The sequence below is a fragment of the Peromyscus californicus genome, unplaced genomic scaffold (assembly GCF_007827085.1).
Source record: "Peromyscus californicus insignis strain IS unplaced genomic scaffold, ASM782708v3 Scaffold_13__1_contigs__length_99412109, whole genome shotgun sequence".
Classification (NCBI taxonomy): domain Eukaryota; kingdom Metazoa; phylum Chordata; class Mammalia; order Rodentia; family Cricetidae; genus Peromyscus; species Peromyscus californicus.
The window spans coordinates 86429648-86449774 of record NW_026294424.1 but is presented as its reverse complement, the minus strand read 5'-3'; the positions used below and the strand labels follow the sequence as shown (position 1 = coordinate 86449774).

General features: G+C 37.2%; 1 protein-coding gene across 4 annotated transcripts in view; it reads left to right on the top strand.

The window, feature by feature from the left end:
* The window catches only part of Cnot6l (CCR4-NOT transcription complex subunit 6 like), an 83591-nt gene extending 68487 nt beyond the window's left edge, over window positions 1-15104 (top strand). For all 4 annotated transcript variants that reach the window (XM_052735404.1, XM_052735405.1, XM_052735407.1 and 1 more), the window contains exons 10-12: window positions 1321-1548; window positions 4893-5095; window positions 8007-15104. In XM_052735404.1, the coding sequence (XP_052591364.1) occupies window positions 1321-1548; window positions 4893-5095; window positions 8007-8219 (644 nt within the window). In that variant the 3' untranslated portion in view covers window positions 8220-15104. The remainder of the gene's footprint in view (window positions 1-1320; window positions 1549-4892; window positions 5096-8006) is intronic.
* The last annotated feature ends 5023 nt before the right edge of the window (window positions 15105-20127 follow it).

The window sequence follows — 20127 nt, the reverse complement described above, 5'->3', positions numbered from 1 at the left end:
CTAGAAACTGAATTCTCAGACTCTTCAAGAGCAACAAGTGCTATTAACCACTGAGCCATCTATCCAGTCCTACAGTTTCCATTTTAAAATTAACTTTATTTGGGGCCAGTGCTGGCACACGCCTTTAATCCCACACTCGGGAGGCAGAGGCAGGTGGATTTCTGTGAGTTTGAGGCTAGCCTGGTCTATAGAGTGAGTTCCAGGATATCCAGGGCTACACAGAGAAACCCTGACTTGAAAAACTAAAAAGAAATAATAACTAGAATTTATTTGGGGATTCATATGGGTAGCAAATATGCTTTCTTATTTATTTTTTTTTTTTTGGCTTTTTCGAGACAGGGTTTCTCTGTGTAGTTTTGCACCTTTCCTGGAACTCACGCTGTAGCCCACGCTGGCCTCAAACTCACAAAGATCCGCCTGCCTCTGCCTCCTGAGTACTGGGATTAAAGGTGTGTGCTGGCCTTATTTCATTTTCTTTAGGTTCATATAATGTTGCTGATTTTTCCTACTGAGTTTTCACTATTCAGCTTGTAAAATGAAAGACAGATAATGTACTGTACAGTGGCAAGAAATTAAGTATTGGTTAATTCAACTGGAAACATCTCTCACTAGATTATTATGCTAATTAAATAAGAGGCACTTAAAAGTGCTTGCTTGGTACTGAAAAGAAGGCTTAGCAGTTAAGAGCATGTATTGTTTGTCCAGAGGATAGGTTCCTAGCACCTACATTTAACTTCAGCTCCAAGAGATCAGTGCCCTCGTCCTGGTCTCTGTGAGCACTATATTCATGTACTGACCCCATCCTCTGATACACATACATACACCATTTAAAATTAAAATACATTAAAATGACTTGCTTGCTTAAGCTAAGAACTCAGCAAATGAAAAGTACTATAACCCAAATACTGATTGTATTATGAAATAATTTCTAGCATCAGCATGTACAGCAGGAGTCAGTAAAGCTGTTCTGTAATGATCGAGATACTAAATATTTTAAGCTCTGTGAGCCACAGAGAGTCTCTTTGAAAAATGTAAAACTACCTTTAGCTCACAGAGGCTATAATAGAAATATGTAGTAGACCAGGTTTATTCCATAGGCTACCATTTGTTAACATGATTGTGATGAATAACTAATATATCATGATCTCCAGAATTGCCCTTTAGCTTCGCAGATAAGTTTGAGATAAAAATCAATATAAGTTTATAGAAAAGAGTAACGAAGTAACTATGGATCTTTTTCAGGAAACTTTTAAGGTACTACTATTTAAGAAACATAAACATAACTTTCTGCATTTTCTTTTTTATGATGTTTAAATTTAGGTATGAAGCCTATTCATGCTGCAGACAAACAGCTGCTTATAGTGGCAAATGCCCACATGCATTGGGACCCAGAGTATTCTGATGTGAAACTTATTCAGACCATGATGTTTGTCTCAGAGGTTAAAAACATTCTGGAGAAAGCCTCAAGTAGGCCTGGCAGCCCAACCGCAGATCCTAATTCCATCCCGCTGGTGCTATGTGCAGATCTTAACTCATTGCCAGATTCAGGTATTTACAATGTCATTTTTTCCTTGCTTTCAGTTTTGGTTTTAGTCTTGGTTGAAAAGCCACCTATCTCCTAACAGGGCTTTCTCTTCTAAATTAAGGAACATACCAGTTGGAATTGGGGGAGGGGGAGTTGAAATGATATAATCGGCGCCTGCCAGATTATGATAAAAAGGGAGCCGTGGGAAGATAAACCCCTCTCACACTCTGCTCTTATCTGCCAGGGTTGCCCATTAACCAAGTCCAGCTAGGAGCTATAGGGGTAGGGAAGGGTTTATAGCCATGCAAGATCATCTTCTGAGGCATAGAGTTGATTAGAGAAGGGCACTCTTTAGAGAACATTCATTACAGATAACTATCTCATGTAATAATCTTGGCAAGTTTTCATTGATCTTTCTGTACTTAGTACTAGTATAAAGAATCAAAAATTCTAGTAAGATTGTGTATCACACCTCTGGACTACTTTATGTCTGAATTTCATCTTTGTAAGACTGTGTTCTCTCTTTTAGATCCTGGATTTCTTACCTTTTAAAAAAAAATTTATTTATTTATTTATTATGTATCCCTGCATGCCAGAAGAGGGCACCAGATCTCACTATAGATGGTTGTGAGCCATCTGTTGCTGGGAATTGAACTCAGGACCTCTGGAAGAATAGCCAGTGTTCTTAACCTCTGAGACATCTCTCCAGCCCCAAGATCGTGGATTTCAAATGCAAAACAAAAAAGTATAAGTCCTGTACTATTAGTAAAACATTCTAAATATTATATATTACTATTAAGCTATTTAATCCACACCCCAGTAGGGATCAAACCCAAGATTATTGCACGTTAGGCAAGCATTCCACCACTGAATTATGTCCCCAGCTGTCATTTGGCTAGTCAAAATAGTCACTCAATAGCAAATACAAAATAACTGAAGTGCCTATACCTGGAATTTGTAAATAGTCACCAACTTTAGTAAATATCTCGTTCATAGTAAGTCAATGCTGAAATCCTTGTAAATACTTGGTTTGACCCCTAGGCCAACTGGCACCTTCTTTCCTTCCTCTGCCTCTCCCATCCTCCCATGTGTATATGCATGTATACATGGTGGCATGTGTGCTCACACACTCACCAGAAGTCAACTTTGGGTGCCATCCACCTTGTTTGTCACACTATGTCCCTACCTGCCTAGGGATCACCAAGTAGGGTATGCTGGCTGGCCAGTGAGCCCCAGAGATCTGTCTGCCTGTACATCCCCAGCACTGGTATTCCAAGAACTCTCCACCACACTCAGGTTTCCATTGGTTCCGAAGCTTGGACTTGAGCTCTAATGCTTGCATGGCAGTCACTTTACTGAGCTGTCTCCTCAGCCCACATCCCTCTTCCTTAGTCTTTTACAAAAATAATTAGTTAAATTCTCTAAAAGTGTGTATTTTTCTTGTATTATTTCATGTGATTTCTTGAAACCATTTATAAAAGCTATTAGTATCGTTGTTCCCATTGATACTAGTATCATTGTTACCAAAGCATAGTTCACAGGCTCAAATCATACTGTCAGGGTTGGATCCTGATTCTGTTTTTTAGGTTCTATACATGTTATTCAGTTTGGGGATAAGCATTTTATTGATCTCATTAAATTGTTTGCCTAGCATATTATAAATGTTAGATAAGTTGCATTTCCTTTTGAATTATTCATAACACTGACATTCATTTTACTTCATGTTTTTCTATCATTCTTAATCACTAATAGATGAATTTAATAGTATTGCTAACTAATAATAAAAAAAGTAAAAGACTTTTCATGTTAGCTAATCGGTAGCAACTTTTTGAAGCTGCTACTCTTTTCAGCTTTTTAGACATGTTAGCATTTAGTCTCTGGCTTATAATGTTATTTAGACATAAAATGTTCTTCATAGGTGTCAGACTGAGACTCAGTGCTAACTAAAAATGAATAATGGGGGAGGGGAGCTGGAGAGATGGCTCAGTGGTTAAGAGCACTGACTATTCACCCAGAGGGCCATGTTTCAATTCCTAGCCCCCACATGGTGACTTAAAGCCATCAGTAATCTTAATTCCAGGAATCTTGACAGAATTTCTGGCCTGTGAGGGCACCAGGCTTGCATGTGGCACACAGGCACACAGACTTGCAAACAGAACACTCATACACAGAAAAATAATAATTAAAAAAAAAAATAAGCTGGGCGGTGGTGGCGCACGCCTTTAATCCCAGCACTCGGGAGGCAGAGGCAGGTGGATCTTTGTGAGTTCAAGGCCAGCCTGGTCTACAGAGTGAGATTCAGGAAAGGCGCAAAGCTACACAGAGAAACCCTGTCTCGAAAAACCAAAGTAAATAAATAAATAAATAAACAAATAGATAGATAGATAGATAAATAAATAAATAAACTTCCAAGTTAACCCTGAATATTGAATTGAGGATGAAAAATCTAAGCATTCTTTTTATATGTCCCTAATGTTATTGATTGATTATTGTAACTACTGCTAAAGAGATACATCTTAGGGTTTTTATTGCTGGGAAGAGATACATGACCATGGCAACTCTTACAAAGTAAAACATTTAATTGAGACTGACTTACAGTTTCAGAAGTTCAGTCCGTTATCATCATGGTAGGGAGCATGTCGGCGTGTAGGCAGACATGGTGCTGTACATCATGATATGCAGTCCAAAGGAATTCGACTGAGGCACGGGCAGTACCCTGCACATAGGAAACTTCAAAGCCCGCCCCCACAATGACACTTCCTCCAACAAAGCCATACCCACTTCAGCAGAGCCACACTTCCTAATAGTGCCATTCCTTATGAGATTATGGGGGCCAGTTACTTTCAAACTACCAGAAGATAGTGGTTTAGAGGAATACTACAAAAACACAGTCAAGACTTTTCTGGTGAATGCTATTTAGGTTCTAGAAGTCCTCTGAACCCAAAGAACCATTAAGATTGACAATATTCCTGGATGGTCCTGATACTTTGTTCTGAAATTAACAAATGCCTTTCAACGTGGTTGAGTTATATGAAATTGCTGGTGTTTAATTAAAAAAAAAAAACAACCAACAACAGGAACACTTTTGTTTGTTTTTTTATTTTGTTTCTGAGATAGGATCTCATTATGCAGCCCTGGCTTGCCTGGTGCTTCCTATGTAGACCAAGCTAGCCTGGAACTCCGAGAAATCAGCCTGCCTTTCTGCTTCTTAGATACTAAGATTAAAGACATGTACTACCAAGTCCTGCTAAGAGTTTCATAGGCTTAACCAAATTGCTCTAGACCTGGTGTGTCTGTAGAATAAGGTTTAGTAATACAGTTTTGTTCTAAATATTAAAGGGCACTGTTCCTTTCTTTATTCTGCTAGGTGTTGTGGAATATTTAAGCAATGGAGGAGTAGCTGACAACCATAAAGACTTCAAGGAACTAAGGTACAATGAGTGTCTTATGAACTTCAGCTGTAGTGGAAAGAATGGAAGCTCAGAAGGGAGAATCACACATGGCTTCCAACTTAAGAGCGCCTATGAAAATAACTTGATGCCTTATACCAATTACACCTTTGATTTCAAAGTAAGTAGCAGTCTCTGGTCTGGCATATGAACTATTTCAAATAAAAGTATGTAAAAAAAGAAGAGTATAAAACCCTATGATTAAGAGTTTGAAGAGCTAGAGAGATAGTACTTAGACCAGCTGCTCTTTCAGAGGACCTGAGTTTGACTCCCAGTACTTACCTGGCAGCTTACAGGGGATCTGACGCCATCTTCTGACCTTTGTCAGCACCAGGCCCCCAGATGTTCCACAGACAAACATGCAGGAAAAGCATCCATACACATGAAATAAAAGAATGATCACTGATCCAAAAACAATAAACACACAAAAATCCAGTCTCAAAATGTATGGTTTGCATATACAACTAAAATAGGAATCTTGTTAGGTTTTGTGGTTATTATTGATGTCATTTGAATTCTTAATGAACTTTCATTTGTTCACATTTCAGATATTAGTGATAATAGCCAGTATTTCTAAAATTTTTACTATGTGTCGGTCATTGTTGAAAGCACTTGGGCATATATTAATATTAATATTCATTTGTTTACCACCACCTGTGCTTAGCAAGAATTAAAGCACCTAATATAGCTGAACTCACCTGGAATGAATTTATACAATATTCTGTCCAGTTTTTCTTTGAATATCTTATTTACCTTATAATTTCCCAAGTTTCTTGTAGGGGTGGGTTATAATGTCAGTCTTGTCCATGTAGTCATATTAGTATATTCCCAGGTCATCCATGGAGCAAGTTTGTAAAAGGAAAAGGAAGTCTTAGCCATAAGGGAACCTGTTGTTCGTGTTCAGGACAGGACACTCCTGGAGAGACTAATGGTGACAGTGGCTCTCTGTGGTTACTCACTCTCTTTTGTCCATTTTCTGATCATTTCATCTACTTGTAGCTCTTCTCTTTACCTCTTTGACTTTCTGTCATTTCTAGATTGAATTGTACATCTTGTTCTATCCTAAATATACATATATAGATGTAGCACATTGTTACTATAGAAAGCCTAGAGAAATTATAGTATAATACAAAGGAAAATTATTAAATAGGCTCGTTCACATCTTCAATAACCCTTTTCCTTTTTTGTTCTGTTTTCTGTCCGTTTGTTTAGTTTTTTGAGACAGGTCTCTGTGTAACCCTGGCTGATCTGTAGCTCACTATGTAGACCAGGCTGGCTTTGAACTCAGAGATCACCTGCCTATGCCTCCTTTGTGCTGGCATGAAAGATTAAAGGTGGGCATCACTATGCCCAGCCTCCTTTCTTAATTTTTGATGTTTGTCTACTTCTTTCCAAACAAAAGTATAAGGAAGAAAGAGCTGTATGTTGATATTAGTCAGCTTTCATAGTTAGGAAAGAGAAATAAAATTGCTTAGAAGTTAATGTAGTTTTACTGTTAGATAACTATCCATTGGTAGCTTTTGTATTGTTTTATCACTCATACATGGTGATGTGCAGTAAAATTTAAGAACTAACTTTCTGGGGGAAGTTAAGCCTTGATTTGTAGTGTTTTCTGTGGGTTGTATACTTTTCTAATTAACTTTTGTGTAGCTAGAGTTTCCTGCCTGACCCACAGTCAGGACAAATCTCTGTCACCCGCCAGTCCCACAGCCGCTGAGACCCGACCAAGTAAACACAGAGACTTATATTGCTTACAAACTGTATGGCCGTGGCAGGCTTCTTGCTAACTGTTCTTACAGCTTAAATTAATTCATTTCCATTAATCTATACCTTGCCACATGGCTCGTGGCTTACCGGCATCTTCACATGCTGCTTGTCATCGCGGGCAGCTGGCAGTGTCTCTCTGACTCAGCCTTCCACTTCCCAGCTTTATTCTCCTCCTTGTCCCGCCTATACTTCCTGCCTGGCCACTGGCCAATCAGTGATTTATTTATTGACCAATCAGCAACACACTTGACATAAAGACCATCATCCCACAGCACTTTTGTTCACATTTTTGACAGTGGTACTATTAAAGTTGGCAATCTCCAGCTCTAGCATATTACTGTTTTTGCAGTTGAAAGTTACTTCTATATTTAGTGATATGTAGTTTACTATAGTTTAAATCCTATATTTATAATTATAATAATATATATAAAACATTGCCAGCATATCCCAGAAAAACTGTAAATAAAAGTTCCCCAAAATAAGTGTTCAGTAATTAAATAGTTATTATTGTTGCTTGGTCTGTGAGTAGGTTAAGAGAAAATTTTATTTCTTCCTTACTTTTTAAAAGTTTACTTTTTACTTGTCCATGAACTATAAATTTAAAAAAAATTGGCATATTAATTTAAACCATCTACCTTGATCTTCTGAATTGATCTAAAATCACTTAAAAAAAAAAAAAAGAGTGTTTCTTTAACAACATATCTTTCATGTAGCACATACCTGTAATCCCGGCACTTGGGAGGGTGAGGAAGGAGGATCTTGAATTCAAGCCTATCTGGGTTAGATAGCAAGTCCCCACTACATTAAAGGAATGGATGAATGAATTTCACGTGTAGAAATATTCCTTTCTACTTGAGTGTGGGCTCTCTTGATATATGTAAGCATTAGATAAGGTGAAATCTATATACAGCCTAGGACGGTGGAGGCACATTAGTTTTGCTATCTACTAATCAAAATGAATCAAATGATCTTGCTCTGGGAAATGGAACAAGTGTTACATATACAGCTGCATGTCTTCATGCGTGTGTCTATTCCTGCTGACTGATAACTTTGCTTCAGTGCCAGGATTTGTAGAAATTGAGTATTTTAAACTAAGCAAAGATTACAGCATTGTTTAATCTACAGTCAGGATAACAGGTACCCGGAATATAGGTTACTTAGTTATTTAGCTTTTCCAAATTAAGGATTGTTCTTTTTATGGAGTTTTTCTCTTTTTCTAAACATATTTTTCTTTCCCCTCCCCGTTATCCCTAATCTCTTTCCAGGGTGTGATTGACTACATTTTCTATTCCAAGACTCATATGAACGTGCTTGGTGTCCTGGGGCCTTTAGATCCTCAATGGCTGGTTGAGAACAACATCACTGGGTGTCCACACCCTCACATCCCTTCAGACCACTTCTCACTGTTAACACAACTTGAACTCCACCCTCCACTCCTGCCTCTTGTCAATGGTGTTCACTTGCCTAATCGGAGGTAGTGGAGTACAGCCCCGCCAAGACGGGGATCTGTCGCTATGGACTTGTACAGTTGTAAATCAAAGTATGTAGGAGTGAAGTATGGCCATCCTTAAGCTGCTGCTTCAGGTTCCTTTCATTATGTGTTTGCTATAAGACTTTGTATGTTTTTGTGCATACTGATATCATTTGGCACTAGGGCTAGAACCAAAGTATTACCATCTGTCTCTATCTAAAAGTTTAATATACTTTAAAATTGGATTTCTTCTCTTCCTATTATATTAGAAAACAGCATTCACAATTCACTAATTTGAGGCCCAACACCAGTGTTGTTCTCTAAAAACAAATACATTCTTTGGAATAATTTCAAATAAGCCAGTCATTTTTGTAAAAAGTGATTTTTACAAACTCCAAATACAAGATTTTCAATTGAATGATGGCATGCCTTAAAGGAAAACTTTGAGTTTCTGTTTCCCTTCATAACAAACTGATTTTTGGCTCCCAAGTCATTTGCACATTAACAAAGCACTTAAATTTGCTTGATTTGTACATTAAATGTGATATAGCCACTAGCCATAACAAGACAATTTGAAAAATGAAAATAATTGCACAACATGCTTTCAAAATCAAGCATAGTATGTGACAGTTTGTTGGCCAAATGCTGGTTGTTTTGTTTGAGGAATCCCCCTTTTTTCTTTTCTTTTTCTCTTTTCTCTCTTGGTCTGCCTATTAGTTGTAATCTTTTTAGAAGTATTAACTTAAGTCCATCTCTCCAATTCATTTATAAGAAAATAGCAGATATATACTGCCATACATCTTGAAAGTAGAATTTGGTATTTTTAGGATGCCCACAAAATTAGTGTCTGGTATTTTTCATTTTTCATGTCCACTCTTCTTTTCTGTCTGGTTGTACTGGAAAAAAAAGATAAGATCTGTATTGTCTTTACCACTACAGTTTAATGTTTAAAGAAAATTGTTGAATGAAAAGCCCCTGATCAAAGTTTGAAAAAGGGAAAGCCATATACTATTACACATATTTTCCAAAGTAAGTTAAATGGCTGTTTGTTTGTTTGTTTGTTGTTTTTGTTTATTTTTTTGAGGTATCAATAGAGAGGATTTTGAGGAGAAGACATATTTGGGGAAGTAGTTGAAAACTTTGGATCATTTTTTTCTGACTCTAGCTGCCAAATGGCCATCATATGCTTTTAATCTTTGTTGCCATATCTGTCTAGATTTGAATTAAGCTACTGGTTTATTCCCAAAGTTGGATGCCTCTAGATGTATTGGAAACCAACCCCCCCCCCTTTGTTGTTGGCCAAGAGGGGCCAACTTGAAAGTCTGACTTGAGAGGCAGAGAGCATAAATACCATTTTGTGGGGAGAAAATTAGTTGGCTGCTTGATGTTAATTATGGCACAGTAACATTGGAAAAGGTTGTGTCTGTGTTTTTAAGTTTTTCTTTATTCTGCTTTTTTGCTGCTATAAGAGTTTTCTGAAATTTATATTTTAAACTTTTCATGCACTTTACTGTTTCTAGTATCAAAATGTGATATTTTTAATAAACAAGAAATTTTCCATTATGTGAATGAAATTTTAAAAGAAAATAGCCTATATTTGTGTCTCACTAATATATAAAGTACAAGTCAAATTTAAATTATTTAATTAGTTATAAATATATACAAATTGTCTCCTCTTTCAAACCTGACATCTTAGGCTGTTTTATTAGTGTTAAATGATACATTTCCTGTGGCTATTTTATACTAATTTCTTCCATAGTTTACTGATCAGGCTATATAAAATACTATTTCCCCAAAGGGTAATTTTAGTGGGATGAGGGTGGTGGGATGATGTAATATCACACAGGATTGCATCCAGAAGAGCTCTGTAAAGCCTAACTCCCTTTTAAAAGTGCCTAGTGACAGAGGCGTTGTCATCTATTGTAATTGGAATGTCACTGTAGTTCAGCCAAGTTTGATGTAAATAAAATATTCTTTTAAAAATGTTAAAGTACCTGAATAAACAAATAAGCAGAAGAAACCCTTAATGACAGGTTTTTCTCAGTGTTCAGGTATCCCTTCTTATATACCTCAAGCATCCAACATCTAGCCATGCAAATTGATTATCTGAAGCATAGTACTGGAAAGTAGAATAGCATGAAAAACTTAATTTTGTGGACATTACCTTTTTTTTGTAATCAGCTACTGTATGTTTAATTTTAGATCTTTTGTTTCGGGTGGGTTTTCTGCTCTGGAGGTATATGCACTAACAGAACATTCTTCTTCTTTCATAGACGCATGTTAATTAGCAATGTGAGCAATATTTCCTACCATACTTCACTCCCGATATTTTTTGAGATGTTTGTATAAATGAAATTTAAAGTTCACTTATGATTGTATATGAACCACAGAGGAGCCCATTTATTAATAAAAAAAATCTTTTTTAATAGTTAAATGTAGAGGGGAAAATAAAAAAATTGGGAAACATTGTAAACAGCTTAAGTTTATTTTGTGTATGATCAAGGCACTCTGTTGCAAGAAGGTGTGTAATTGGGTCTCTCTGCTTCCAAATGCACTCTTTCAAACCATTCATTATCCTGTGTATTTTAATGTGGTTTTCGTAAATGTTGGTAAAGTAGATGATTGTGTTTTGTTTTGGGTGGCACACACCTAGGGCATGGTAACCCAGCTTTCATGTGCACGGTTTCCCTTTAGCCTCTTGCCCAGATTTCACACACTGTTTCCCTTTGTTCCCTCTGTAAAAGGAGTGGTATCTTGTTTTGAGCTGCCAGTTCAGATGATCAGAAATGCTGCTGTCCTCAGCATTGTCTTGTGAAATGCATGCCATTTGGAACTTTGGCAGTGAGAAGCCCAAAGGACAAGGTGAATGACATGGTATATATTCAGTGAAGTGAGTCATGTGTGCTCATATACGTTCTAGTTCTCAGAATAAGTTAATAAGCTTTATGCCCTTGGGCTGCTGCATAGTTTATGTGGTGATAAAAGAAAATTTGGGCATTTTTAGATTGTGCTATGTATTTTTTTAACTGTTAAATATGATTTCTGGTAATTTTCTTAAGAACTGGAGTGTTAGGTTTATTAAAACGGTGTTGTTTGAGGAAGGGGAAACTGCACTGTTTGCCATTGTAACAGTCATACAAGTGCATGTCAAGTCACCCACTGTCAAGCATCAGTATCCTCCTCATAGCTTTACACACTTTGATGGGGAATATTGCAGCATCCTCAGGACTGACATCTGGAAAAGGCTCAAATCCACTTATTGCTCCTTGCTTGTTGACTTTGTTTTACAATATTGTGCCTGGTGTCAACTTTTAAGCAACAGCACTGCCTAAAAGCAAGCAGAGAACAGAATCCCAGCACCATTCTGTAGGCAACTTTTTAGATTCAGATACAGTAGATCTGTTCAAGATTTATGATGTTTTATGTAAAAAAAATTTTGTACAACATAGCTGAATATTTTTGTTTGATTTATTTGATGTAAGGCGTGTGAACATTCATTTGAATATCACATGTTAAAGTCAGGTATGGCACAATGGGTTCTGAGACCAGCTTCCCCCACCCTCCCATTTGCCTTGTTCCAATCTTTATTTTCAAATTACGTTTCTGATATTCATAGGCAGATACTTAATTTTACTAATAAGCATCCTTTGTGAATGTATTTTGAAAGCCACTGTGTTTTAGTGTTATATTTTGTGGAAATACGAAACCTATCCTTTTTTTTTCCTTTTTTTTTTTTCCTTAAAGTCATATATCACTGAGAAGGGAGAAAGTTGAAAACTATCTAAGACTCATATCACTTGAATCTGTGGCAGATTATGTTAAAATTGAGGGTGTGGCACATTAAACCTAGAACATGGACAAAACTGTGCTCCATTTAAAAATTCTGTCTCCTGAGTATGTCTTGTCAGTAGGTGAAATTTTAAGTCTGTATTGTATTTCTAAGATTTCATAAAAATGACAGATCCCACCTGTACTCTCAATAGCAGATAGCAAAGGGAGGGGAAAACACAGGAGAAATAGGTTGAGCACGTGCATTGAAGGAGCCAGGAGCATAGAGCTTCATTTCTAACGCAAAACTAGATTTCCTAGTGTTAAAAATTGACTTTGTTCTAATACTGATTGAAAATTTAATCTTTTATATTCTAAGTTTCTGAAATATCTTTAATAGTTTTGCAAAGTATACTAACTGGTTGGTAGCATCAGCTACAAAAAACAAATTGTATTACAATAATGGTCCTGTAGCAAGCAAAATCTCTTTGTCACATGTTCAAAGTAACAAACGTTTTGACTGAAATGTGAGCTGTCATGTTTGTAAGGTTTTTTTCTTCTCTATCCCCATAAAACCCAAAGTAACACTTTTCTGATGTGTTCAAAGATTTGTTTACTGACTTTCCATTTGGTTTGTATCATATTTGTATGACTTTTGTCTATTAGAAGTAGATAAATTAAGTAGAGAAGTTAGACTTATTTTTCTAAATCAGAAACTTCAACTGAAGTTTTGAGTTTGTAGACAGAACATTTATGTTTCTGATTGCTCTGGATGATTTTAATTCTATAATTGCACTGCAATTCCCCAATTTAAGTTCAAACACAAGTAAATGCTACTACATCTTTAACCCGCTCATTTACCAAAGTTATAGCCTGTTTAAGAACAGGGTGACAAGAGCATCTTTCATAATTGTCACCTAAATGCTTAAAACATAAAACCCTTGGATGTTCTGAGCAAGAGCCACAGGAAGAGGAGAATGAGAAGGGAAGCAGAAGAAAGGTGGGCACCTGTCAGGACGATGATAAGGAAGAACTGGGGACCTGTCAGGACAATGAAAAGGAAGAACGTGTACTACTTATTTAACTAAATGCATTCATGTAAATGTCTCAGGTACAGGCCTGTAGCTTCCCAGAAAGTTTTATTAATATAATTATTTTAGCATAAGTTTGGTTTATGGTAGACTTGGTTTATTCTTGGATCCAGAGGAGAAACTGAAGTACTTTTTAGTAAGATGACTTTCAAAGGATATGAATTAAGGGCATGCCTATTAAATGTTGGTATTTATGGCACAGCCTATAAAATGAATAGCACTGAACCGAAATTAGAAGTATGCCATCAGAAATCATATGCCTCTTGGCATGGTGTATTCACATTTCAGAATATTTCAGAAGGTTCATTTGGCACCTGTTACTGGTTATTTTCATCAGCAAGTTCCCTGAATTCGTTTAATTTCCCCGTTTGTAGATCTGTCACTTCTAAAAGCATAGGAGTCATGGTAGCCCTCTGAAGAATGATCCTTTCTTGTACATTATTTCAGAGCACAGACACTTTCTTAGCTATCAATTGTTCAGTGTACCACATATGTTTAATTTGTGTGTAGTTACTTGAACTCAGAATATTGGCTCAGCATTGGTGTGCCAAACAATGGCTTTGCTTTTTACCAGACAGACTTAATGTCCTGCTGCTGTTTCAACTTTAATGCGGTAAGTGATGCAGTGTGTGGGTTGCTCTTTATCCAGAAACTACTGCCCTTTCTCTGTGCTTAATTTGCTAAAAGTATATTCCCTTACCTGTGAAATTCCTGAGCGGTGCTCTGCCGACTTTTGAGAGGGATTTGGATGGCTGTTACTGCACACTGGATCTGGAATTGTTCAGTGTTGAATGGCAGATTTCTTAAACACCAGCAGCACTGAGAAGTGCACTCCGGGCATTCATACAGTTGTCCAAATGCAAGCAGTTCTTTCATCCAGGAGAAACTGAGGTGTCGGATTCAATAGGAATACTTGGAGTATTTCAAGGAGGGAAAAATGCTTAACTCTGTTGTCTCTGAAATGGGGTAGTACTTCTTTCTTTTTTCTTTTTTTTCTCTTTTGTTTTTAAAGAGAAAAAATATATACATTTTTTTTTCCTCTTTGAAAAGGCCAGGTTGTGTGATTATATTCATCAGAGATTAAGTTGTATCTTATTTTAAACTGTATAAGTGCCAAGTAATTGTTCATGGACTTTCTACCTTTCCATTCAGTTTACTGTTTGACTAGGGAAGGGATTATTTATTTTTATTTCCTGGCATTAAGTTGACTAATTTATTATTTTGCATACACTTGAGTTATTCTGTGGCCTATTTAGTGTTTTTGTAACTATTACAATGGTCTAAAAGCAAAGCACATGATCCTAAAACTAAAAAAGGTGTTTTAGTAATTTCCCCATAATACTTGGTAATTTCTATTAATATCATTCTAAGCAAATTTCTACTGTTTTAGGTTGTGTATTTATTTTTTATTTTTAATCCTAAGAAAAAGCCGAGCACTAAATCAATGTATTCTGATAATCATTTACAATATAAGCTTTTCTCTTTTTCTTTATTAGAGGATTCAATGAAGTGCCATGTAATTGTAGCTTACTAATAATTAATGTTTAATAGACTGGTTCTGTGATATTCTAGACATTTAATTCTTTCTTGTCATCGCTGGAGAAGATGGTTCTACTCTCATTCTCTCTGATAAAATCACCAGCTGCTTTATTTTTCTATTTATTAAACAGTTGATAAGGTCTGGATCTTGACTGAACTGCTCAGCTGAGATGTTTTTCATAGTAGACACTATAGAAGATGTGTGTGAAAAAGGACACAGTTGAGTGGTGGCATTCTTTTTCGTTAATGTGAATATTGACTAAACAAAGCAGTCCTGCCTTTTAAATCTTGTGGCAGCTCAGAAGGGAGGTGCTTAAGAACCTTAACTATTATGTCAGATGACAAACTATTTTTTTTCCACTTTGGAGATGGGTACTGCTCACACATGATGTATAGGGCTAAATATATGCTTGTTTCCCTGCACCTGTGTACTCTCCCCTTCTCTCCCACTTTTCCTTTCCCTGTAGGCAATAAATGGCCATTTTGCAAGCATACTTTTGTCTTGGTTTTTGATTATTTGTGCAACGCTAAGTTCCTTCTTTGGGGTGGGTACTTCTCTTGTAGAGCAGACTAGGAAACCAAGGTGATGTTGATAAAACAATTACAAATTGATACTTGAGAATTTTTGTTATTTGGTAAAAAATTACTTATGGATTTCAAATACAGTAGATTTTGAAGTTACGTAATGTGCTTTGCCAGAAGAAATCAAGCAGAGGGACTTACTTGTATCACTGTGGGTATGTGTAAAATGGTGTGTGATGTGCCATGCTGCAGTTTCTTACCTTGGTGCCTTGGTGATCATGGAAGTTTATGCTGAGATGAAACTTCTCATCCTATGTCCTTGAGTGCCTGGTGAACAGAAGTCTTCTGCTGAACTTTAGGAATGCATTATGAATATGAAGCAACTGTTAGATCTTAGTGTCATTAGTCTGACCTATGTGACAACCATCAGACAAATAACCTGAGTTAAATAGAACTGAACAAGCTTGATAGGTTAGACCTGCCAAGGCCCAGAGTAAGTTCATTCAGTGTTTATATATCTTTGATGAACAAGCTATTCCAGGGGATATAAGAACAGATACAGAAGAACACTGTATACATAATAAATAAATCAATCTTTAAAAACAAGAAATAATTTCCCAAATATTCTACTTGTGACACAAGAAGATACTCAAATGTTTTAGTCAGTATGAAAATAATTGTAAATCTTAGAATCTAGGAAAGAAAATCAAGAGAGGTCATAAAGTAAAATAATTAGAAATTCAAGGAACTTTGGATATATTCAACTGAAAACTGATTTTCAGATATGAGTCAGATTCAGAGAGGAAATTGAAGTAACCAGCTTAGTACTTGAAAGGACACTTTAGATTATTTTGGGACAGATTGCTGGCATCTAAAGAAATCCCTAGGTTACAGAGCTTAGTGCTTACTTATTTGGCATTTAAAGATCACAAGCCTGTGATTGACCCTGAGGCTCTTCCCAGAAGCCATTATGTTGGACAGCCTTTAAGAAGTCCTTTATGAAGTGGGTCTTAAAGTCTAGGTTTCAAAGTGACTGCCTTAAGAAGCTCTTAAGATAGGACATTGGAATCATTCACTGTGTGTTTGTGTACTGTGTGGCCCTGGGCAAGACAGCCTTATTGATAAAGTCGAGGCAGTAATCAAGTCTCCATGAGTTAGTCCAGTGTACTGGGGGTCCAAACTCACTTCTTGTTCTTGTATAGCAAGCACTTTCACAACTGAGCCATCATCACTCCAACACCTGACCCATTTCTCTAACTGGACCAGGACGACGCTTTGGACAAAGTAGTAAGCGGTGTGTTAAGTGATCTAAGAACACTAGAGACCCGGAAAGAATGAAACTGGGGGAAACGAAGCAAAGCAGGGGGGCATTTTGGAACTCATCTCTGTGGGCAACAGTACAATAAACCTTGCTAGAACTCCGAGGAACTGGATATCAAGTGCTTAGCACTGTCTTCAAGAGTAATGGGAAAGAACTTACTTGTAAACCCCATCTACACGACATGCAGAATGACTCTGGGTGTCAGTTGCTCTGTCCATGTTTGTGTGTACATCACTTTCACTTGTCTCAATGATTACAGAGAATGGACTTGGGGTGCTGAGAATGGAACTGTGGCCGAGGCAACATAAATAATAAAGTTATGGTGTGAGGCTGAGCACAAGTGGAATCTACCCTTGAGAAGTTGGGGCCCATTGTCCACTCTTTGTCTATCTCAGAAGATGTGTTAGTACTACCGCTAGTACTCTGCTAAAACATTTGCCTTGATTCACCAGAAAGGATCACCATATCAATTAAGGCACAGTTACTTAGGCCCTCTAGTCCATTTGCACATGTTTCTTCAGTTCCTAAAATGTTAGCCTGGCTTAAAATGTTTTGGCTGTATCAACTATTTTCTTTGGGAGGTAGAGACTATTAACATTCCTTTGTTCAGACTGTATGGTGATGGTACTCTAGTTTCAGGTCTTCAGTGAGAAGAGGTAAAGGGAGACAAGCATAACAGTATTCTGATACCAGGGAGAACTTTATGGGTTATTGCTGCTTTTCCTCTAGCAAGAGATAATGCTTTGAGGGTTAGGGACAGTTAGGAGATTCCGGTTTCTCTGCCTGTCACAACCAAATGTTCCCATCTAGACATTAGGGTTTCCTGCAGTACCTTGAAATTGAAGGCAGTATTTGTTGTGGGTGTTCCTACTGTGTAATTTCTGAGTTTAATCTGTAATGTCGTTTATCCTGAAATGATAACTCCTGGGATAGTGGTCTTTTACACTGTCTTTGTATGCATTCTGACTCTAACAATATGCCTTGACTTATAACTGACTGCTCTGGGTCTTTTGAGTTTTTTTTTTTCCCCAAGTTTTCTGAAGTTAACTTTGAAAACTGCACAGCCCTATAATCTTTATTTTTTTCCTGCCCTGTGCTGTTTAAATGCTACTACTTCCCAAATAAACCAGTGCTTCCTTCCCACTTCATTTCAAACCTATCACTGGTGAGAGTACCTGTAATCTTCAGCCAAATAGACTGGTGAGATCCAGGTCAAGAATTCAATCTTGAGCTTTTTTTTTTTTTTTTTAAGCTATTTCTGGTATTATATTTGCTTAATTTTCTACAAATATCAGAGCCTGAAGGATCATCTTTTCAGATAGTATGTTTTAGCTTGTGATTGTAAAAAACCAGGGTGGGTACTGGGAAGTGTCACATAGCAAAGGAAGGGAAAAAAAATCGCAGATGAATTATTGAGCTAATCACCTCTCTGTAACTGAGGTTTGAACCTATCTGGAACCTTCTGAGGGTCCATGTGGAAGGTAACCAATGGCTCCTGTACTCCATTGGTCAAAGGTTGCTTTTTCTTTTATTCTTTTTTAGAGGTTAACACCTTCACAGATGAAAGTTTAACTTTTATCATTTTGATTGAATAAAGATTTAAATTTTCTCTTGAAGCAAATCAAGGGAATGCACTTAATTACAACAGCAAATGATAATTTTTGTACTGAAATCAAGCACAGTCCCACGTATTCTAAAGCATTATCTTATATACTGCTATCCCCTATTTGTAGATCATGGTAAATATACAGTTTGCTGTTAAAGAACTTACAGTGTGCCATACACTTTATACTTAATATGTTAGCTCATTCAATTCTCAAAAAACCCAGTTGACTTTCCAAATGAAACTTGAGTTTTGAGCTTAGGGATAGGTAAGTGAAGGAAAGGGCTGCGAAGCACATGAAGACAGTCAAGAGGCCTTCTTATTGGGCCATGGAATCTGCACAACTCTTGCACTAGTGGTTCAGCTGCAGTGACTGAGGCAATGCTGTAGTCTTGATTCTCTTCAAGACTCAAACACTGATTCTCTCCTCTGGGAGTGTAGGAAGCTGGTGGCTGGCAGCTCCTCTCCTGAAGAGGGAGAGGTGCTTTGCTCAAGATCATGACCTACTATAGAGTGATTACTTAAAACCAGTGCCTGGCAAAACATGGAGTTAAGGCTTAGCTCCTTTGTATCAGTGTGTAGGCATTTCTGAAGGCCCCAAAGCTCCCTGTGCAAACATTTAAGGCTGTTATGGCAGTATTGTTTTCTCAACAAATCTGATCTTGAGAATTATAATACTCAATGTCAGTCTCCATCTCAAAAATTGGTTTCCTGGAGAATCCATCCCATGGCAAGGAGGAAGAGGTTCCATATACCAGGTCATTAGATTGTCAAAAGTCTTACTGTAGAAAGCCACAAAACTTGACATGGAAGATAAATTCTCTCCATTTTAGTTGTCAAGTGCTATGATAAGATACCATGATCAAGGTAACTTTTAAAAGAAAGCATTTAATTTTGGGGCTCACAGTTCTGGAGGGTTAGAGTCCATGACCATCATAACAGGGAACATGGTAGCAGGCAAGCAAGCATGATGCTAGAGCAGTAGCTGAGAGCTTGCATCTGATCTATGAGCATGAGACACGGGGGAGAGCTAACTAGGAATAGTGTAGGCTTTTGAAACTTCAAGTTCACCTCCTCCAACAAGGCCGCACCTTCTAATCCTTCCCAAATATTTCCACCAACTATGGACCAAGCATTCAAATATATGAACCTATGGGAGTCATTCTCATTAAAACCACTGTGTATATATAGCTCATAAATACATCAGTAAAAATACGTTGGCCTTGTTGAAAGGCCAGTGTAAACTAATTTTTAGAGATTTGTGGTCTCTATGCATATAATCTACAGTAAGTGGTTAGCAATTATCATTCAGGATTATATAATGCATGGAGTCGTAAGATGATAAGGAAACATTCAAACAGAGAAACAGTAACAGAAGATAGTACCATTTTTAGATATTTATTTTTATGTGCATGGATGTTTTGCCTGTCTATGTGACCGTGCACTATGTATGTGCAGTACCCACAGAAAAGGGTGTTGGATCCTCTAGAGCTGGAATTAAAGATGGTTGTGAGCTACCTTGTGGGTGCTAGGAATTGAATGTGGGTCCTTTGGGAGAGCACTCAGTGCTCTTAACTACTGAGCCATCTCTCCAATAAACTGGAAATTGGGAAGAGCATTATCAGATCCAAGAAGCTGAATTTTACCTTGAACCATACAACTAGAACCATAGCAGAATCTTCCCAGACTGAGGACTATGAGGGTTGAAATCTTAGAGAAGACCCAGAGCTGACTGGAAATGATACCCAAGGCACTAAAGAACAAGAAAAATGTGCTAGCTTTCTTCCCCTTTAGTTTTCTTCCATGTCTCCCAGTGGCTTATCCTAACCAGAAGTTATCAGTAAAGAAGGCTGAAAAAGGTTTTGTCCTTAATCCTTTGAGAACAAAGGATTGGTGGGGCATGTATGTGAAAGCAAGCAAGCAAATAATTGCACATAGGAGTGTAAAAACATTTTACTACTTAACATCCATCCTCACAATCCCATCATCATTGTAACTTTAATACAATCATAATTCAATGCTGCTATGTAATAGGATACAATTACCCTTTATGTAAACATGCTCCCCTTGC